Source organism: Indicator indicator, chromosome 1 (genome assembly GCF_027791375.1).
Source record: "Indicator indicator isolate 239-I01 chromosome 1, UM_Iind_1.1, whole genome shotgun sequence".
NCBI lineage: Eukaryota > Metazoa > Chordata > Aves > Piciformes > Indicatoridae > Indicator > Indicator indicator.
This window is the reverse complement of record NC_072010.1, coordinates 19,029,243-19,051,080: the sequence shown is the minus strand read 5'-3', so window position 1 is coordinate 19,051,080 and position 21,838 is coordinate 19,029,243. Positions and strand designations below refer to the sequence as shown.

At 39.7% G+C, this 21,838-nt stretch overlaps 1 protein-coding gene across 1 annotated transcript; it reads left to right on the top strand.

Moving 5' to 3' along the window:
• Window positions 1-6,473: 6,473 nt before the first annotated feature.
• Window positions 6,474-21,061, top strand: CENPJ (centromere protein J). Its single transcript, XM_054387140.1, has 16 exons — window positions 6,474-6,854; window positions 7,817-7,940; window positions 8,772-9,005; window positions 10,158-10,302; window positions 11,603-11,708; window positions 11,985-13,593; window positions 14,982-15,114; window positions 15,926-16,091; window positions 16,993-17,232; window positions 17,833-17,932; window positions 18,871-18,971; window positions 19,623-19,721; window positions 19,833-19,973; window positions 20,076-20,160; window positions 20,252-20,372; window positions 20,869-21,061. The coding sequence occupies exons 1-16, from the start codon at window positions 6,474-6,476 to the stop codon at window positions 21,059-21,061; spliced, it is 3,978 nt and encodes a 1,325-aa protein (XP_054243115.1).
• The last annotated feature ends 777 nt before the right edge of the window (window positions 21,062-21,838 follow it).

Here is a 21,838-nt window from a genome sequence, read left to right as displayed (position 1 = left end):
TTTTATCACCCCCCAGGAAAACTGCAAGGGGTAGTAACAGCAGGTCCAGGAGATAACACAGAGGATCCTGGTAACAGCAGTGATTCTGATAGTGACACTGCAGTTAGCTCCACAACTCAGGCTCTGGGAAGCCCAGTGGCAAGAAGGACCCGAAGACAAAAAGCAACTGCCCTGGCTCCCCAGATACCCATTCAGACCCCTCTGCGACAAGCAGTAGGGCCAGAGGGTGACCCAGTCTGGACTAAGGTACCCTTTACAAGTCAGGATTTGGATAGCTGGAGGAAAAAGGCTAAAAATTATCGTAATGACCCTACTGGGACAGCTACTCATTTTCGATTTATGATCAGGCAGCATAACCCAGACTGGGATGATATCCAGTTATTACTGGAACAAATGACTGAAACAGAAAAACAATTAATTGAAAGACATGGATTAGAAATAGCAACAGAAAGAATACAAACTCGGGGAGGGGGAGCAAATATAGGGGATGTATTTCCACTCCAAAATCCAGGATGGAATACAAACGATGCCCTGCAAAGAACTAGACTGGAAGAGTACAGGGAATTTATAGCCAGGGGAATGGAAAAAGCCATCCCGAAAACAATTAACTGGTCTGTAGTATACTCAGTCAGACAAGGGCCTGGTGAATCACCCTCAGAATTCCTAGATAAGCTGAGGGAGGTCATGAGGAAAAAAACCTCTCTTGACCCTGGGTCAGAAGTAGGTACACAACAACTGGTATCATTATTTATTGGGCAATCTGCTGGTGATATCAGAAAGAAGTTGCAAAAATTGCCAGCTCCGCAGGGAAGGGATTTGGAGGCACTTTTGGATGTAGCATGGAGGGTATTCTCTAACAGGGAAGAAGAGAATAGAAGAAAAGAAAAAAGGATGTTGGTGGCAGCACTGCAGGAAAATAGGGAGACTAAAGGGCCTACCAGGGCACGGTTGGAAAAGGATCAATGTGCAATCTGTAGGAAGAAGGGACACTGGAAAAGAGAATGTCCAGAAAGGAAAAAGAAAAATAGGGTACAGGCACAGCTGGAAGAGGTTGATTAGGGGGGACCGGAGGGAATTACCCTGGCAGACCCTCTGGTTGTAATAAGGCCAGGGGAAAAGGAAAAGAAATTGGAGTTTCTGGTTGATACGGGAGCAACCTTTTCAGTCTTAAATGAAGCTTTCCTACCTTTGGATGAGAGCTATATTTCTGTGGTAGGGGCTACAGGTCAAATTGAGAAGGCTTATTTTTTTAAACCTCTTAAATATAAATATGGTAAAACCTGGGGCTTACATAAGTTTTTATATATGCCAAATGCCCCAAAGTCATTACTAGGAAGGGACTTGTTAGAAGCATTGGGAGCTGAAATTAAATTTAATAAGGGGAAGGTAGAATTTATGGTAAGGGAGGAACAGTTAATTGAGGTTTTAAGTCTTGCACTAATGAGCCCTCAACGAGATGAAAACAAAATAATAGAAAGTATAAAAGATCAGGTATATCCTGGAGTTTGGGACACTGAGCACCCTGGAAGGGCCAAAAATGCTTTAAATAGATCTTAAACCTGGAGCCCAACCAATCAGGATAAAGCAATATCCTTTAAGGAGAAAAGATAGGTAAGGAATTTTGCCCATTATAGAAAAATTTATAAAATATGGGCTGTTAACAGAATGTGAATCATCATACAACACCCCAATTTTGCCCGTGAAGAAACCCACAGGAGGGTATCGGCTAGTACAGGATCTAAGGGCCATAAATAAAATCACGAGGGACATTCATCTGGTAGTAGCAAACCCATACACTCTCTTAACTCGATTGAGGACAGAGCTAGAATGGTTTACTGTCCTGGACTTAAAAGATGCTTTTTTCTGCCTTCCTCTGGCCCCTGAAAGTCAGTCACTGTTTGCTTTTGAATGGGAGAATCCAGAAACTAACAGAAAATGCCAACTGACCCAGACAGTGTTGCCCCAGGGATTTAAAAACAGCCCCACTATTTTTGGAAATCAACTGGCAAAAGAATTGGAGAAGTGGGATCAGCCAGAAGGAGACGGAGTCCTACTACAGTATGTAGATGACATCTTGATAGCAACTCGAACCACAGAAGAATGTGAAAAGTGGACTGTGAGTATGTTAAACTTTCTGGGACTTAATGGGTATCGAGTCTCCCCACAAAAGGCCCAAATAGTACAGCAGCAAGTAACTTACTTGGGATATGAACTGACTGTGGGACAACGAGTACTGGGCCCTGAAAGGAAGGAAGCCATATGCTCCATTCCACTTCCCAACACAGGAAAAGAACTCCGAACCTTCTTGGGAATGACAGGCTGGTGTAGGTTGTGGATTTATAATTACAGCCTGTTTGTCAAACCTCTTTATGAATTATTGAGGAAGTCTGGTAGGGCTCTGCAATGGAACGGAGAAGCTAAACAAGCCTTCCACACTTTGAAAAGGGAACTGATGAGGGCACCAGCATTAGGGCTACCTGATGTCACTGAACCCTTTTTGTTTTATTCCCATGAAAGTCAGGGAATAGCACTCGGGGTCCTCGCACAAACTTTAGGACCCTATCGAAGAGCAGTGGCATACCTCTCTAAACAACTGGATGAAGTAAGCAAAGGATGGCCAGGATGCCTGAGGGCTGTGGCTGCAGTCGCAGTCAACATTCAGGAGTCCCGCAAATTCACAATGGGACAGGAAATCACAGTCCTGGTATCACATACTGTCTCTGCTGTGCTGGAAGCTAAAGGGGGACACTGGTTGTCGCCACAATGATTCCTTAAATACCAGGATGATGTGGAGATCAAAGTCACTAATGTTGTCAATCCAGCCTCTTTCCTCCAGGGAAGTAATGGAGAATCAGTAATCCATGACTGTTTGGAAACAATCGAGGCCACTTACTCCAGCAGACCTGACCTGAAGGAAGAACCTCTGGAGATGGCAGATCATAACTGCTATACTGATGGAAGCAGTTTTGTGATCCAGGGAGAAAGAAAGGCTGGGCATGCTGTAACTACAGAAGAAGAGGTGATTGAGGCAGAAGCACTATCAGGTAACACTTCTGCCCAAAAGGCAGAAATAATTGCTCTGACTACAGCCTTAGAGCTCTCTCAAGGAAAAAGTGCAAACATATGATTTTAATTGTGTTGCATAATATTTCTATCCTGTGTTAACTGCTCCCTACATATCTTTTCTCATAATTTTGACTTCAAAACATAACACTTCCTCATACAAAAGCATCAAAACCCCACTGCATTCTGTTGAAACTAACTAAAAGTTCTCAGTGGAGTCAAATAGTCATTGGAGTAAGGATTTTTTGGTTATTTTATCTTATACACATTTCCAACTTGAAGTCTTACTTGAAGCTTCATTAAAATAGTAATTTAAAAAATGAAGAAAAAAAGAATTGGAAAGACTCCACAAAATGGAACTTTTTTTCCTGAAAAAAAAATCTAATTATAAAAAACTTTTTTTTGCCAGTTTCCATAATTGCTGTTTTCTTAAAAGCTAATTCTAAATTTTCATCTTCTAAAACAATATTTCCTGAAGTAACTGACAGATGAATAAGCTATGTCAAATACCTCTACCCATGTCTGCCTGGCCTTTGGTTAGAAGTGTCATCTTGTGATTTATTAACCTTATATGCATCAATCTGTAAAATCCTATCCTTTTCAACTGATTTCCAAATTCCACATAATTGTTACAAACAGATTATCTTCTTAGCAGAAAACCCAAGCCAACCAAATAAAAAACACATGCAACCATGAATAACTTGTAGTGCTGTAAGAGCTTCAGTGTGCAGGTAAACGGAAAACAAACCTCTATTGTGTTTTCCGACCGAAATTGTCAAAGGAACTGAATGAGATGTTGTACCTAAAAAACCCCACATCCTTGTTTTTTTTAGCACAGTAGCTTATCACCATTAATGCAGAACCCGGTCTGAAGATCATCAGGTAACAATTGGCAAAACCATAGCGCAGAAAAAACGATGGGAAGTTGAGCAGAAAGAGCCCCGTGCAACTGTAGAAAGCACCACCAGAAATTAAAACTAGTAGTGGGCATCTGTGAATGGGCTGCCCAGCGTTTTTACAGCCTAGGGCTTGGGTTTGTACCTGCTCGCAACAGCTGCAAGAATACGTCACTGCCTGCGACATGCGACGATTTTTTGGGGCGTGATGCTCTGCTGCTCACTGGAGTTCAGAGGAAAACCACAACTTCGCCTTGTGAGATAGAACATGCATATAGTACCTCCCTTACTGCAGCTATTTAAAGATTAAAGGGCTCTACGCAGTCGCAACAGAAACGCGCTAACAGCCCGAAGGCGCAGTCCAGGAGGCTGGCGGACAGCTCACTTAGACAGGAATCCACTCACACACCGCGCCGGGAGCGGCAGAGGAACACGGAGCGCGGGCAGGGCCTTCCGCCTCTGCGGGAGCCCCACTGCTGGACAGAAACTCCGGCTCCCCAGAGGGCCTCCAGCTGCGCCGTGGGGAGGACTCGGCAGCTTTCTCCATCTGCGAGCCGTCCTCAGAAGCGCCTGCCCAAAGCAATACCTACCACCTCTTCCCGCCCCGACAGCTGCGGGCAGAAACCACGGCAGTGCGCTGTAGCCGCCCATCAACGGCCTTTTCACCGCTGGGTCTCTTGGGAGCTGTAGTTCGAGCGCCCGAGAGCCGCCTCACGGCTGGGCGGGAAATGCGGCGGCTCGGGACTACAACTGCCAGCATGCTCGGCGCCGGGGCGGAGTCTGGTTTGTGGCGCCGGCAGGCTGTGCGATGGCGGCAGGTTTGTAATAGAAGGCGGGGAGTAGCGGCTGGAGTGTTGCTGTGCAAGTAGGCTGCGGAGCGGTGCTGGTGCTGACGCCGCGCTGGTGTCTGTGACGGGCTGCAGGTTGGAGCTGTCGTGGTGCGCCGTGCTTCGGGGCTGGTGGTGAGCTCGAGGAGTCCTCTTGTGAGGGTGTTGCGATGCCGGGGCGGTGTCTGTGTCCGTGTCCGCGGGGGAAGGAAAGCGCCGGGCCTGCCCCCTCAGCTCGATTGAGGGGCGCGGTCATACTCCATCGCGATTCTTAAGGGGGATGTCTTCGTCCCTCCTTACTTTCCCGGGACGGGTCAGCTTCAGCTCTGACAGCTCTTTGTGTTAGCGCGAATGTGCAGCTGCTCGTACACCAGATGGGAAGCTTTAAACTGGCAGGCTGCCTCCAAAGGGTCTCCGAAAAGTGACAGGAGAAACCGCCTATGAACCCTGTAGGCTTGAATTTGCCTATGCAGGAATCTACCTCGGTGGGAAACTTCCAGTGGCGTCTCGAAACAGCAGTTAAAAAGACAGTTTTTCTAGGGGAATTTTGCTGTTTCTCTTCGTCACAGTTTGAAGCTTTGGTTGAAAATAAAAAAAGCCTTTTTACAGAGGAAAAGCTAAGAGACAGTTGGCATGAACAAATCTCCTGAGAATGAGGAAGATTTAAAAGAGTTATTTCCTGATCGGCAAGACCGTTGAGCCTGGGCTGCTGTGGTTGTCTGTTCTTTGTCCCTTGTCCCCTTCTTTCCTCTCTATTCCCCATGGCACACCTTATGCACAGGCAGAGTTAATTGCCCTGGGATTAGTTAGGGGTATCAGGGCTGAGTGGTCAGGATCTGGCTGCCACATTATCATGGCAGCAGTTCTGTCTCTTTCTTCCTAAGTAAGGGAATATTTTTGGTCTCCTACCTACACGAATTCATTTATGTCTTACGACACTTGTAGGAATTTGGTTATCACTGCAACTTTTGCAGTCTTCAAACCTTTTTTTTTTTTTTTTTTTTTTGGATGGGCTTAAAAAAATAAACTGATTGGGAGGAAGAAGCTAATAGGCAGTATGATTGTGGGGTTCCCATGAGAAACTAAAGAAAACACAAAAATAAGTGTTACATTGATACATGTGCAGTAAAATATATTTAGATGGACATATTTGAAACTTTGCATTAGTATGAAGGTCTTATTCAGGAGGAAACTTTGCATTAGTATAAAGGTTTTATGCAGGAAGTCTCTCAACTACTCAAATCACCTCTTTTGTTGCAGGTGCTTGAAAAAATTCTTTATCTTTTTCAGTGCTATGGGAGAGAATATTATACATAGCTTTACAGTATTTGAGGTAATATTAACTGCACTGAAGTGGTAAGATTTAAAGTTGGGTTATGTTGATTTCCTGCACAGGAAATGTTACTCATTGTCCAAGTTGTTTATATTGCCAAGGGAAAAGTAGAGTGTGATTTATTTTTTTAAATACACTAGCTTTGTTGTAAAAAAGTAGCTTTCTTTTACTGGGCATCTGTTATTGTAGATTTCTTATTTTGTTTGTCTGCTTAATTTCTAGGTGCTAAAAGTCAGTAACCATCTATACCAAATACCTGGAACTTTGGAATTTTTACTGTCCTAATACTACATATTGTAATATATTGTTATGTTAATGCTACATCAGCAAATAAATTGGAGTACAGTTTACAAGATGCCAGCTGTTGAAGATCCAAGTAGTGACCAAAACTTCATTGCGCATTGGATGTTGGATAGTTCCCGTGCTGGAGTCTTATTAGATCCTAGTTCTATTGATTTGCAAATCAACAAAGAAAACTTATTGTCTGGACCTGAAAATGTTACAGCTTTCCCTGTCGAAGTGTTGCATCTTTCAGACAGCTGTTCTGTAAGCGATGACTCCTTGTGTGAAGAGTCAGGCAGCTCTCATACACTTCAGCAAAATGCCACTGAAACATCATTTCCAGCAGCAGCAGCTGCCAGCATGGAAACCTCTAAAACAAAATTTGTCCATGGTGAAGTGGATGGTCAGAATAAATCTGATTACAGTGATCCACTATTACAAAAGCTTGAACAGGTAAAAGTCCTAGAATTCCTTGATGCACATCCATTAAGATTTATTTCTTTCCTGCATATGATTTGCCTTACCTGGAAGTAAGCAAACTCTTTGCAAAGTATAGAGCACAGCAAGCTTAAAAGAGAAAGTCCTAAGTCACAGTTATGCATGCAAAAAAGTTGATCTCTTCCTTACAATTTGCAGTTACTGAGTTTAACTTTTGTTGTTTCCAGCTGGCACAGATTCCAGTTTAAAGTGAAATTGCATTCAGTGGTAGTGTACCTGTTCTCAAAATCTTTTTAACCGGAAAGGTGCATACAATTTTACAAAGTTCCACTGTTTTGTCACTTGCAGCTGTGGAAATGGGGTGCTGGTTATTACAGTGGTAGTACTTCACCATAGATATTCGCATATGGAGTTGCTTTGCCTTGTATTTATAGCAGCATACACTCTGTGATTTCCCAAAGTAGGTATATCCATCCATATTCCTGGTTCTGTTTAGCAGAAGAGATATATTAGTGTTGAATGTGAAGTATCCAAGACATTGGGACAAAATGGCCTGGGATTACAATGCTTTGATGTTATTTATTGTTTTTTTTAATAGTGCAAACATGTAACCTATACATTTGCTCAAGCTCTGCCCCATACTACATGTAAATTGTGTTAGCTGAAAGTGTTCATCAGCACTTTAATAGATCTTGCTGTTAAAGATTAAAAACACACCTCCTTGTCCACTGCTAGGAGCTACCTTGGAGAAATCATTATGTTCACTCAGGTGGAGAGAGAGAGTGTGTGTGTCTCTCCCTCTCATCTGTGAATAATTTGTATTCACAGGTGAAGGAAATTAATAATTTTTTTAATGTTACACTTACCTAATGGAACATCTTTAAAAGAAGAAATACCCATCGTCTTGATGGCACTAATTCTGTGGTACACTCGAAGTTAAACTAACCCCTAATACACTTACTATTTTGTTTGAAAAGCTGAAGGAATTGCAACAACAGAAGCAGGAGCAGCTAAAGAAACAACAGATGGAACAACTTCAAAGGCTAATGGAAGAACAGCAGAAGCTACTTAGCATGGTTTCTGGTCAGACAGGAGTTTGTGGTAAGTTGAGAAAGAAAGCACACGGCAAACATTGAATAAACTGAAAAAGCTAATCTCATTTTCCAGTTAAAATCTGAAAGTGTGTTGGGTGTTATTTACCTTAAAACTAATCAGTTAGTCAAAGATGAATGCTGCATTGCTTCAGTGCCTGACAGGTGAGTGCTACTGGGGAAGGAATACTGTTTTTTATAAAATGCCACCTGTAATGGGAACTTTATCAATATGTGTTATGATGGGAGCCCCTGTTTCAAACATAATTTAAATATAAAAGGCAATGTAAACACACAGTTGCTTTTATTTCTGATTGGCTGCTCCTCACAATGCTTTTGATTGCTTTAAGCTCTCAGTGTACTCAAATGGAATGGTCCCCCCTTGTTTGTGTCCACACAGCACAAATTTGTTCAGATGGTGAACTGAACTAGACTAAGAAGATGATCTGTATTAAAATGAAACACGTGTAGCCTCTATCAGTTTTCCAGTCATGTTTTCTGTGTGCAAATAGAGTGGACAGTGCTGGGCTGGAAAAAGCTTTTAGATTCGAGCATGGATCTTTTGTTTTTTTTTTTTTTTTTTTGTTGCAGTATTGCTCCAATCTGATTTAAATGATTGTTTTTCCTTCACTCTGCGTAACTGAGGAAATGAATTTAGGGCTTAGACTTAGGAGAACAAAATCCTATGATTGCCTCATCGCTTATTATTAAGAACTACCATAAAGCTGGTTGATCAGCCTTGACCTTCAGTGCGATGTCTTTTCTCTTCTGGAACACTGGTGTTGTAATAATACAATTACAATGACACAGGATTTTTTATTTTTTTTTCTTTGATTTTAAGACTATACTCTAAGGGCTGAAAGTCAAAAGCTAAGACCTGGACATTCAGCAGGCTTAACAACTTCACACCAGCTGCCATGGTCTGGGTCTCGGAGTGCCTTTGAAGACATGGTTTATGCTCCAGTTGTTTCTCCACATACGCAAGACAGTGATTTTTCACAAAAGTTAAGCAACAAAGAATACACTTCATCTTTGAAGAACAGTCTTTCAGGAGTGTCTGCCTGTGAGAAGCAAAGTCTGAATGTGTCTCTGAAAATGCAGAATTGTCTGAAAAAAGACGGAGACCAATACATTACTGGTTAGTCGTTTATAGAAAGATAACTTGGTATATGGTCTGGTTTTTATTCCCTTGTAGTTACTGAGTGTAATTTTCTTAGTGTGAAGATTTTATACAGGAGTTGGTTTATTTGAGTCGTTGGTTAGTTTACTGACAGCTCCTAGACCTCAGAGCGTTTCTGTGAGTATTGTTAAAAGCAACATGAGACAAAAATCAAGTTCTTTTATCTGTATGAAATGCTTGTCTGGTTTAGGAAAAAAATACTACTAAAGCTTATACTTGATTAAAAACTGGGAAAATAGCAAACAATGACAGATACTGGATAGCCAAATTGTTTGGGTTGAGCTTTACTCACATTTTCACATGGCAAATGGAGAATTACAATCTGTCCAGGCATACAGAATGTATTCAGACTAGCTTTGGTGTGAGGATTAGTAACTCAATTGAAACTGGGATCAAGATGGGTTCACAAGGTTTCACCATATGACTAAAAAATATTTGCATATCAGAAGCAATGCACTGGAATTCTTTCTCTTTCCTCCTCCCCTTGGCACCAGCAAGACTACTCTGCTGCTACGAATGGAATAGTGATTTCAGTTTGAATCTGGCAATTGAATACATTTAAACCTTAACCTGTAGAGGTTTTGGGGAAAAGGTATGAGATTACATTTAACCATACTTCATATCAGCTTTAAAGCTTTAATTGGAGGGCTTGGTTTAAGAGGATGTGAAAGGGTAAATTGATCTTAACTCATACATACATATATATGGGAAACAGAAGCTCGATAAAGAGAGTTCTTCAGTACAGCAGACATCCAAATTTGGTATTTTATTTTTAAGGCATAAATTAACAATAGCAAAGATGATGAACAATCAGAATGGATTGTTTAAGGTCCGTGAAATTTTTTAATGCATAATTGGATGTTTTAAAAAGAAAGCTCAATTCAAATAAGACTTACTTTAGGGAAATATTAAGACTACTTTGTGTAGGAATTCAGACTATGTTACCATGAAGCTCCCATATGGTTTTAATTTGACTTGAGTACTGCTTAAAGTATAAGACAAAAACTGATTTGTTGTTGGGGGAAAAAAAATCAATTAATTTCATAGGAAAAAATGTGAGGCGTCCGGATCAGAAGATGGATATGTTAATGGAGAGTGAAGATCGTCACAGGGACCCATTACATGTGGAAAGGGTAGATCTCTCTGAAAATTCCAGGGGAGGAAAACACTTATGGACTTACCCAGAGGAAAGGTAATTCAGACCATTATTGAGTCGCTTTTGTCAAATAATACTGATTTCTCATCTCTGATTGAAGGAGTCTGATATTCTGAGTTTGTGTAACCTTCTCCATCAAGGATGCCATTTTGTTAGGTACTGTGGGGACCTGCAGTCAGAGAGGCTCTGGGCTAAAATTGCTTATGCTGTGAAAGATGAGCTGTGTGTTGGCTGATGAGCTGTGTGCAGCCTGGGGTAATGATAGTTTAGAAGCATGTTTTAGCATAGCTTAGTATGTAAAGAGTTGTCATTATCTGTTCTCATAAACCACTGTTATGTGGTGAAAGCCAAAATGTGAAGAAGGAGCATAAGGCTGTGACTTTTTAGTTTATTACCAAAAGTTATATTTAATTAAATACATGTATATAGCTAAGAAATAATAATAGTGCTTGTGGCAGAGGTCTTCTCTTTTATGGTAAATGTTTTCTTTATGGAGTTTAATAGAATTAAAGTAGTGTTGGCATTGTTTTAAACCCCTGTCTGGTCTGCCTGGTCATCACAAACCCAAGAAAGGCTCCTTCCAGGTTGGGGTGGGTTTAGCCCAGCCAGCAACTCAGCACAGACCTGATTGCTCTCAGTCCCCCAGAGCAGAGTGGGAGAGGATATCAGAGGAGCAGGCTCAAGAAAACTTGTAGGTCAAGATAAAAACATTTCAGTAAATTAAAGGAAAGGGGAAAAAACCTGCAAGTGATGTAAAGCCAGTCACCCTGCTGAGGGTGGGGAGCAGCAGAAAAAAACAAAGCAAGCTTCAATGGTATGCAAAAAGTGTTCAGTAATAGCTAAAACACTGGTGTTATCAACACTATTACAGCCGTTAATCCAGAACACAGCACCATATGGACTGCTATGATGAAAGCTCACTCCATCCCAGGCAGCACTCCTGTGAAGAAGCAGAAATATCAAAGGGGCACAATCTCAGTAGCATTACTGAGTGGGAAGGTGATAATGTAGAAGTTAGCAGTATGACTAAAATACAAGAGAAAGTTTGGTGCTATGGGCAGAAGAAAGTGTCAGTGAGATAAGCAATGAAAGCAGAAACAGTAATACCTGCATGTAGCACCTTTTAGGGTGCCTTTTAGCGGGGATTTGGTAAACCTTTTCTCAAAAGATAAACAGCTAATGTTATAATGCATTTCTCAGATTAACTTTGACACTTAATGGCCGAAGTACCCCAGAATGTATGGAATTACATCGTAGGTCTTTGAATAACAGTAATGTCAAACCCAGGTATTTTATACAGAAGTGTAAGAGTGGATTTTGCTTTGAATTGCACTAGACCTATTAAAGCTGCAATTCAGGAGAAGAAACAGACGTTTGAAGAATTCTTGGAAGAACAGATACAACTGGAAGAGCAGCGTCTGGAGCAAAACCAGAAGTTACAGGTTGTTTGTTTTCTAATAATATTGTGTCAAGATGTGCTAGGTGCTTAAAAATGTACAAGGAAGATTCTAGCATTAAAAGCTAATACTGAATGCAATATTTGTATTCTTAAAAATCAAATAGTAAGTATTGAATGTTTCACTTCTTTATGATGTCTTTAGAATCCAGCAGAAATATACTATATAAATTGCTACTGACCTGTGGGGTTTATTTGAAGAAATCTAAGAACTGTGGAAGGGGCTTTTTGACATTTTGTGTTTTACTCTGCCCCTTTTCAGGAGACAAATGGATCAGCTGTTCAAAAACCAGTGATCAAACGATCCTTCCTGAAAAGAGGAGAAGGCTTAGCAAGATTCACTAATGCCAAATCTAAAATTACAAAACTTGAAGAAAATACCTCCAAACTTGAACAAAGGGCTTTGGATGACAGAAATGTTATTAAAGTGGACAGATTACAAATACAGAAGAAAATTGTGTCTCCTGGCATAAAACAGGTTTCTGAGAAATCTTTTGCACCGTCTAAGAAATATAACCACCCTGTTAAAGCAAAACGTCCTACTCAGAAGACCCTGGGACTTGGGACTCACAATGGGAAAAATAACTTGCTATTAGAAACAGGAGTGCAACCAGGAAAAAATCATGATGGACAGATGAAAAACTCTTTCCCATCAGAAATTAACAGAATAGAAAATAAAGAGAACACAGCAGAATTTGCAAAGTCTGACAGTGGCAAGCCTGGAAACAAATCACGTGGCACAGAAAAGCCTCAGTTGTCTTGTGAGCTGCCCAGTGCCTTTTCTAATTCAAAATGTCCTGTGGGTCACTCTGTAAAAGATTCAGAACTCTCTTTTGAAGTTTCATTTCAGAATAAGCTGGAAAACTGGGAAAAAGAAAAAGAAAAAGAGAATCTAGAATTAGATGAATTTTTGTTTCTAGAACAGGCTGCAGATGAAATGTCTTTCTCAAGTAATTCCTCATTTGTTCAAAGGATCTTAGATCAAGATCAACAAACTTTAAAAGGTCGTAGAATGTCTTCTACCCCTATCAAGGCAAAGCAGCAACAAGTGAAGGCACTGGCTGTTGAACTTACAAATAGAAAAAACAACAAGGCAGACTGTGTGGCACAGGGAAATACGAATGACAGAACAGTTATGCATACAGTCTCAAATTCAGGAACTGTAAGAATGAAGGATCAACTGAATAAAATGGACAGTGGAATATCTTCAGCTTCTTGTGTGACAGCAGCTCCTGCTTTAAAAAGTAATCAATGGACTGTAAACGAAGATAAGGGTGAGGGTAATAGTGATACTACTACAGATTCTGAGAGTGAATTTGAGACCACATTAAAGCATGAAAATGAAGATGCTAAGACATCCTTTATGAGCCACAGAGAAAGTGATCCAGAATTTCTTGATTATGAAGGTCCTGTTACAGACATCAGCAAAGAAAGTGAAAATGGAGATGATGACCTTGGCTTATCAGGCAAAGATTACAGTGCACTGTCAAAGAAAACAATTAGAATATCTTCAGACCACCAGAGAAGCATGTCTTGTATGAGTAAGTTTGAGTTTGATGATGAAAGAACATGGAGTGATCTAGATGAAAATTATGTTAACAGTGATTTACCTGAAAAACGTAACAAAATACCTTTACAGATGGACTTTTCCTGTAAGAATGATACAGCTATCCCAGATAAAACAATAAAGAGAAAAGTTGCCTCAAAGAGGGGAGATGAAACATCCCAAGGGTCTGCAGTGGACAGTGATTGGAATGGACCTCCGGTATCAAACTTGATGATGAAACTCTTTCCTTCACTGAAGCCAAAACAGAAGGCAGGCTGTCATGTAGAGCATGAAATCAAATCAAATGTGGAACAGGAGCCAGGAGGTAAAAAATCAGCAATTGGTAGGAAATGTTGAAGAAGACACGTATTACAACTCTTCCCTTTTAACGCTTAAGCTGCAACCTGACATTGCACCAAAGACTTCTGCTGTAGGGAAAGGCTCTGTTCTCACTTTTCATCTCCTCTCCTGATGGCATCTCTCGTGCCAAATCTAACAGTTATGCATCTTGTAGAAATGAGTGTGATCAGTAGGGAAGCTAGTTTTCTGTCAGGCCAGCTTATTGAACTAACTTGATCTGGAGCTGCTTGGTGAGTGTTTCTGAATCAAAGAAGTATCAAAGGCATTCTGGAAGTGGTACCTCCCTTTCCATTACAGGGCGTGTTTTTGCAACAGTAGGATAATGCTATGCACTGTTAGGTTTGCTTGTTCACAACTATAAAATACAAGGAGGCAGCAACCTTCTCCTTTTTTTCTGAGGGTAGTATAGTATCTAGGGAATTCACATGGAATATGAAACACTGATTCCTTTTTCTGCTTAGCCCAAGTTAACGTCAATGATACGATTCTGTTCTGGCAAAGGATTGCCTCTAAAAGCTCCTGTTGAAGCTATTGCCTTTACATAAGATCATTAAAGTACACTTGTTCCATGAAGACATGATGGCATAGCCTAGCACTGAAATCTTTTCTCTGTGAGGTAGTGAGATCTTGGTTTCAAACTTTGCTCCAATGAATGTTTATTTTTTTTCCAGGTTTTTATGAGAAGTTCATATGAACTTCTGCTTATTGCTTTGTAGAGAATTGATTTTGTATGATCGTCTAAAGATTGCAGAAGAGGGGTATGGATTTTTTTTTTTTTTTTAATGCTCCAAGTGAATCTTGGAGCATTTAAAGGTGAATGAGGCAACTACCTACACTGCAACACCAGTATTTTGGCCCTTCTGTTGCATACTCAGATGCAGACTATTAAAACCCTGGGAGATTAAATAGTGACTGAACAGGAAACTGGGATGGCAGAAACCCCCATAAATCCTATTACTGGTGTCTGCAATGGATTTCACATTGGTGATGTGTGTGAGCAGACTTTGTGAACAAAATTTAGAAAAACTTACTTCCTTGTTTGATGATTGGCCCTTATACCTTCATTTAATTTCTCTAGCTTGATGTGTAAAGCCCTTCACATTTCAATTCCTAATATATATTTAGTTCTACAAAGATGACAGATATTCTCAACGTTTGAGATGAGTGCTTTAAAATCATACAATCATGTCACTTCTGTGTTATTAGAATAATAGATTTCTCTCTCTTCTCCCCCCCGCAACCCGCCAGTACTTGTATCTAAAATAGTTATCAGGTTTTTGTTTTTAACTGGTGTGTTTACTTCAGTCTTGTGGATTTTGATTAGGTAATTTGCTCCTGGTTGTTCTTTGACAGGAAACACTATTCCATCCCAGGTACTGAGAGAGAGACTCATTGAACTTGAAACTGAAATAGAGAGATTCAGAGCTGAGAACATGACTCTAACTAAACTCCGTGAAGAAAGAGAGCGTGCCTTGGCAAATATCAGGTAATTCTAATTGAAACATTTTGGTGCATTCACTTACATATGTTCCAGATTATCATCATGTCCAGTTACCAACAGCATAGGTAAATACTTGGGTGTCTTTCAGTTACAGTGGAGATACAGGTCAAGGAACTGGTTGTTGCTGCACGTATATGTTAAACTGTTATTACTCGCAGATTACAATATTAAGAAGCCCTGCACATTTAGTATGATATTCTTAAAGGCTACACTTAGGATAATTTGTATACTTTGTCCTGGGGAATAACACAGCCCTAAACTTTTTGCAAAACAGATCTTCATGCCAATGTGATTGATGTTCCTCATTTGGATTGAATGTTTGTATGAGAGTATTTTCATTTGAACTGGGGGACTTACTAGTGACCTATAGAGCAGAATAATTATCTCTGGAGACTTACATGTGGCATACCTGTTGCTAACAAAGTCCCTTTGTTTGGAAACAGCATCGTATTGTTGGTTAATGTTTTAATTTGGGACCTCTTTCCCTTTCTACTTTAGGGGAAGTGGTGTTCTGCTTTAAAGAATGCTGGAAGATGTTAGCCAAAGATTTGTAAAACTAAGGATAACTTTTGGGACTAGAAGATATGAAAATAGAAATTGTTGGACTTCCAACATTAACTGTGTGACAGTTCATACTCCTTAAATAAGTAATGCCATTTATATGTCTGTCTTTCTGAGGGTAACAGATGCCGGACTGGAATCAATGGCCACAAAATAGAGTTTTCTTTTTCTTCCTTAAAAATCCGGATTTGAAGTAGTTTAGGGCTAAAACAACAACTTTGTTTTGTAATTATAGAAAAGAAATTGCAGACTTTCAACAGCAGAAAGCCCAAGAACTGGCTGAAATAGAAGAATATAAAAGGAAGGAAATGAAAAAGCTTCAAAAGGAGCGTAAAGTTTTTGAAAAATACACCACAGAAGCTAGAGCAATTCCAGATAAAAAAGAACGTGATGAAATTCAGGTATAATTTTTTTTTTTTTGTAGTCCACACAGGAACATTTAAATTCATTTAAAGGCAGTCAAGAATGAAATTCTGTCTTCATGGAAAGGTGGTTTCAAGATGGAGACCGTTAATAAATGTGGTCTAATTGAGGAAGCAACTACAGTCTTCACAAACTGTTTTGATGATTTTAAGGCAAAAACACCTGATGAGCAAATCTTTTTGCCACATTTCATATTAAAAACTGCTCATGGCTATGTCACAATGCTCTTCAATTTTGATACAAAGCAGAGACTGGAACTGTGCTTGAGTTTTATTCTGCCTGTAACTCTTGTACAGTAAATGTAGTAATTCTCTACAATTTTTGGAGTTACCTTTCGCTATTACTTGTAGGTCTTAAGGTATGAGGGATGTAAGAAACAAGATATGTTTGTTCCCTTGTTGTCAGGATGCATGGTACAGGAGTTGTAGGGACAATTCATATTAAACACCACACTCGGACTTCCCTCCTCATTCCTTACATATTTTCCTCACTTCAACAGACTGAAGTAGCCTTTGCAGATTCACAAACCTTTTATGTGATTGTGTCCTGCCTGTTTTCTTGTGGCAAGATTTTTGAAGGGTCCCCTCAAGGGTAGCCTTAAAGGTTTCATGTTTCTGCCTCAAGTGTATTTGTACTGGCCAATCTGTGAAGTGTAAGAGGGCAAGAAAGGCCTGTCCTGTGGCTAAAGGTGAGCTTATAAAGTTGGTGAGCTGAAGTAAATAATATGTCTTCCAAGGAAGAATGCTTCTGTCTTTCACCTCATTAACTCGATATTTTTGCTACTGTTGTGATTTTTTTTTTGTGCTTGTATTTCTGTTAGAAGATTAAAATATTTAACCATATTCGATAGAAAACTCAATAAATATCCATTTTTCTAAGGCTTTAAAGCAGCAGATTGCAGAGTTACAGGAAGATCTAAAACGAAAGGAGGCAAAATGGTCAGCCACCCGTCGGCGCCTGAAAGACCAAATAGAAGCTTTAATAGATGAGAATATGGAGCTAAAAGAGGAAGTAAAAATTATGGAAAGGTTTCGTCTAGAATCCTGGAAGAAAGTAGAAGCTGCTGGAAGCAAGAGGAAAACAGAAAATTCTGGGATGACTCTCAAAAGACCAGAATCTGTAAGTTACTAATCTTGGTATTTTTAATTAATCTTTGAATACTCGAGTTTTGGTTTATAATCTTGTAATCCATTAGCAACAATTTAAATGTTTACTTGCATTTTACTCATCTTTGGACCCCACTAGTGATGATGGACACAGAATTTAGCTCATGTGACATTCTCTTCAAAAGTGAATGCTCACAATATGCAGCATCATTGTGCTGAGAACCTTACTTTAGATATTCAAAGTGGTGCAATTACAAGAGAAAAACCATTGATGTGATCAAACCTGTGAACTCCTGCACCTTACGGATCAGCCAGGCAAAGCAGGCAGTTCACCACTGTCTAAAGCAATTATATTTGGTTTTGAAGCGGTAACTACTATTCTGGATTGCTTGCACCAAACCAGCATTCTGCAGTTGTTGGTAGAGAGGCAGTAGATGGGAAGAGTTCCAAAGTATACCTAGGGCTATATCACATGTACTAAGTCTCAAAAATAGCCAGTTTGTGAAGAAACCTTCCAGTAAATTGTGTCACACGATGTATAAATTCTGTTGCCACTGTATGAACAGTTATGCATAAATGTCATGTAAATGACATGTAACTTCCTTTATTTTAGTGTCTACCAAGTAGAGGCCCCAAAAGTCAAACTGCATCTCCTCTTCTTCCAGTACAGAAATGCAGCAAGATAAATGGCAGAAGTTATCTGCAGGCAAAAGGTTTGTCTAACGAGAGAATACCTTTAACCCTTTAACTAAAAATTAATGCTAGTTTTTGTTTGTACTGAAAGAGTGCATCACCACCTCAAAACTAGGTAGAGAATAGTTATAATGGACTCAAGTATGTGGATAAATTTCTCACGACGCAAGATTGTAGAGAGGGCTGTGATCAGGCCATTCTCAGAGCAAAAGTGCTTCTGGTCATATTTGGTGTTCTTGAGCATACCAGAAGCTGTGTTCTGTAATCCAAAATGGCATTCATCCTTGATGTTCTCCAAGATGCAGATATTGATTAGATGACTATGTTGATAGCATTACAACTGCTGTGTCTCTTCAGAACCTTCTGTTACCAGGATCTGTAATCATGTGGGCAATGGCATAGCAGTTGTTCATAGTTAGGAGCAAGAGCTGTTGCTAGTTTTGCCCCTTCCAAATGCATAAAAACACACAGAAAGTAACTAGGCAGTACGTTTTTGACGCCTCAGGCAACCATCATGTTTTTGTTAAAGTATATCTGGAACTGAGGCCCTCATTAGTTTTATTTTGGTAATCTTTCTGGTGTGCTAGGAGAGACATGAAAAAAGTCTGCCAATCAGTTCCTGTTAAAAGATTGTATTAATCTTCCTTTTTAATTTGTAAGGCATAAATAGTGAAGTTGTTTAGATGTCTTGGGGGAAAAATCCTTTGTAAATTTGCAGAGATGAAATAGCAAAGTGCAAGTATTACGCCTGTTGCAATGATTCTTCAGTTGTAGCTTCTTGCTAACACACCTGAAGCAATGACATGCCTGAGGGAGCTGGCTTATGATTCTTTCCATAAATGTACTGCTTTCAATTTCTATTGCACTTAAATGTCCTGGTACAGCCTAACCTTATATATCATTAACAAAACTTAAAAAAATTCCACTGTCCAAATGAACTGTATTATATGTATCTGAGTAGGAAAGCTTTCTAAAACACCTGCATCGGGACCTGCGAGTGACAGAAACAACTCTGAGACAATGACAGCACTAGAAAAATCCACCAGAACTTTTATGGTAGTAAGTTATCTTGATCTGATTTTTAAGGGGAAGGAAAAAGACTAAAATAAAACAATAGTTACTTGTACTTGGAGGGTGACTGGTGAAACTATTAACTCACCTTCTTATGTGCATCTGCAATTTTGTTGTCATACACTATATAGTAGTCACTACTACTACATAGTTTTTACCTATGTCTAGTAGTGCAACATTTCTTGGCTGAGGAAAGGAAATAATCTCCTGCTCCCTTGAATTGTGCAAAATGTTTAATCTTTTGAGAGGGGAGGGAAAAAAATGGATGTTGACATCCTGTGTAGGGCCAACCATCAAACCTCTTGTAAATGGTTCATTCTTGCATTATTTGCTGTATGTAGCATTTAGGCTTTATGAAATTTCATCATTTCATACCTTGATATGGATGACTTTAAGGCAGTTAACACAGGTGACAACACACCACCAAATTCCACTTTAGTCCAGACTATAGCTGACAAACATTTATGTTTTACCACTTATAACATTACTAGGAATTGCATAAATCCCACGTTGTGTTTATGCCTTCCTATGCTTGTCTTCCACTCCTGGTGCTCCCTGTTTTCTAAACTACCTGTCACCCTAGGGAAAGAACCATGGTGTTCTTTTGAGTTTCTCCTTAGATTACTGTTGTCATTTCAGGACACTTCTAGTAATGAAGTTCATGTGTCACTATCAACTGAACCTGCATATACAGATGGGGAAGAGATAGAGAGAGAAACTGCTTATCCTGATGGGAAGGTAAAATGAAAGCTCAGCACTCCTGTAATTCCACAAGACAGTCCTTGTAAAGATGAATGAGTATGTGAATGTGATGGCTCAATACTGACCTTTCAGTAATGCATTCATTAGGTTGAAAAGGTTTTGAGAAATGGCTGTCACCTCATCTTTTTCCCTAATGGGACATGCAAAAAAGTGGGTTCTGATGGGAAGACCACCACCATAACATTCTTCAATGGGGATGTGAAGCAGATGATGCCTGATGGCACAGTGGTATGTACCCTATGCTTCTGGCATTCTTCTACACAAACTTGTGCCTGCATGGGTGTGCACGCAGAATTTCTCAATAGTTAACATGAACCCTGTTTCCTGCAGATTTATTATTATGCTGATGCTAAGACTACACATACTACATACTTGGATGGGTTAGAGGTCTTGCAGTTTTCAAATGGACAAATAGGTAAAGAAATCATCCAACACAACCAACCCTCAAAACTGATGCCCACATATGTATTTATGTAATAAGCACATGGTCTCAAAATACATTTCAGAGAAGCATTATCCTGATGGCAAGAAAGAAATTACCTTCCCTGATCAAACTATTAAAAATTTATTTACGGATGGGCAAGAAGAAAGCATCCTTCCAGATGGCACTATTGTTCGTATTCAACGGTAAGCTTTACCTTTTTGGCTACCCTAGCCTGTGGATGGGAAAGGAGCAGGTGGGGCTCATTGGTAAGAGGCAGCAACAGATCTGTGTCTGTTAAGTTACACTTGAATATACTGTGCTATGAACATGGATTTCCTGTCTGAAATGTTTATTTGGTAGTTTGACGGAGACAAAGGCTGCATGTGTGTATTTTCTCATACCCCAATCTGAAAGCCTTTTCTGATTTGTATGTAACTGTAGAGAACACATGAGCACCCAGCTGGTGCTGGAAGCAGGTCTGACTGACAGCTGATAATGCTCAAAGCATCGTTTTAAACTTTGCTGATTTATGTATTTAACAACACAGGCTTTTCACAAATACTGCATTTTTAAAGTTTTTCCTTCATTTAGGCTTGCATATTGCATGTTTTTTCTGAGGTTAAAGCTAATCTATAGTCCTTACAAGGGGTGTGTGTGTGGTGGTTTTTCTTTTTTCTTCTATACACTCATTTATTGCAGAGATGGAAGCAAAAGTATAGAGTTCAGTAATGGCCAGAGAGAACTACACACATCGCAGTTCAAGAGACGGGAGTATCCAGATGGTACTGTCAAGACTGTGTACACAAATGGACAGCAGGAAACAAAGTATGTCTCTGGGAGAATCAGAGTAAAGGACAAGGATGGTAATGTTATCATGGACACAAAGGTGTAGGCACTAGCAAAACTGGTGGAAGTTAGAACACCAGCAAAAGTAATGTAAACTCTGCTAAATGAGGATTTGTAAACAAGGCTTTAAGCTTGTGTATATATTGTTTATAGTTTGTCCTGAAATAAATTTTTCAGTGGGTTTTTAATATATCAGAGATTTTGCTACTCTTTTTTTTTCCCCCATTTCTACTTTTAAGCAGCAGTTTGTTGATTCAGGATTCTGTTACACATAGCTTTTATGTAAATCCTTAGCTGTCACTGAAAAGCCATCAGACAGTTGTAGATTACCTTATTTTAGACATCTCAGAAAAAAAGCTTTGTTTTTAAGGTAAAATTTTGCTGTGATAACCCCTGCTGTGGTAAAAATACAGAGGGTGACCAGATTTAGGAGTTTGGGTCTCAGTTTTCTTATTGCTTAAGAATAAACAAATGGCAGTATTCCTTTTCAGTTACCCTTTCGCTATTCTTCGTAATTTTTTTTTTTAAATTAGTCTCACAGTAAGGAGGCAACAGCATTAGCAAACTTCAGTCTGTTCTGTAAACTGCCCTTCTGTAATAGTCATTAGGCTAGGACAGGTGAAACTGTGGAACAGATTCATGCTCCAAGCTACTTAGAAAGGTGGGGGGAAACACATTTTTAAGCTGCTTGTAGGTACTACAGAATTTCAAAAGACAAGTCCAAGTGTTACTGCTATTGTCTGCCCTAACTCTCCACTGTACTGGGTGGCTAAAGAATTTTTCATTCTCTTGCACAGTAGAAGATACTTCCATTTGTGTCCCC

Coding starts and splice junctions, on each gene's coding strand:
- CENPJ (XM_054387140.1), top strand. CDS start 6,474: ATGCCAGCTGTTGAAGATCCAAGTAGTGACCAAAACTTCATTGCGCAT. Junction 11,709..11,984: donor AGCAAAACCAGAAGTTACAG/GTTGTTTGTTTT, acceptor GCCCCTTTTCAG/GAGACAAATGGATCAGCTGT. Junction 16,092..16,992: donor AAGAACGTGATGAAATTCAG/GTATAATTTTTT, acceptor CATTTTTCTAAG/GCTTTAAAGCAGCAGATTGC.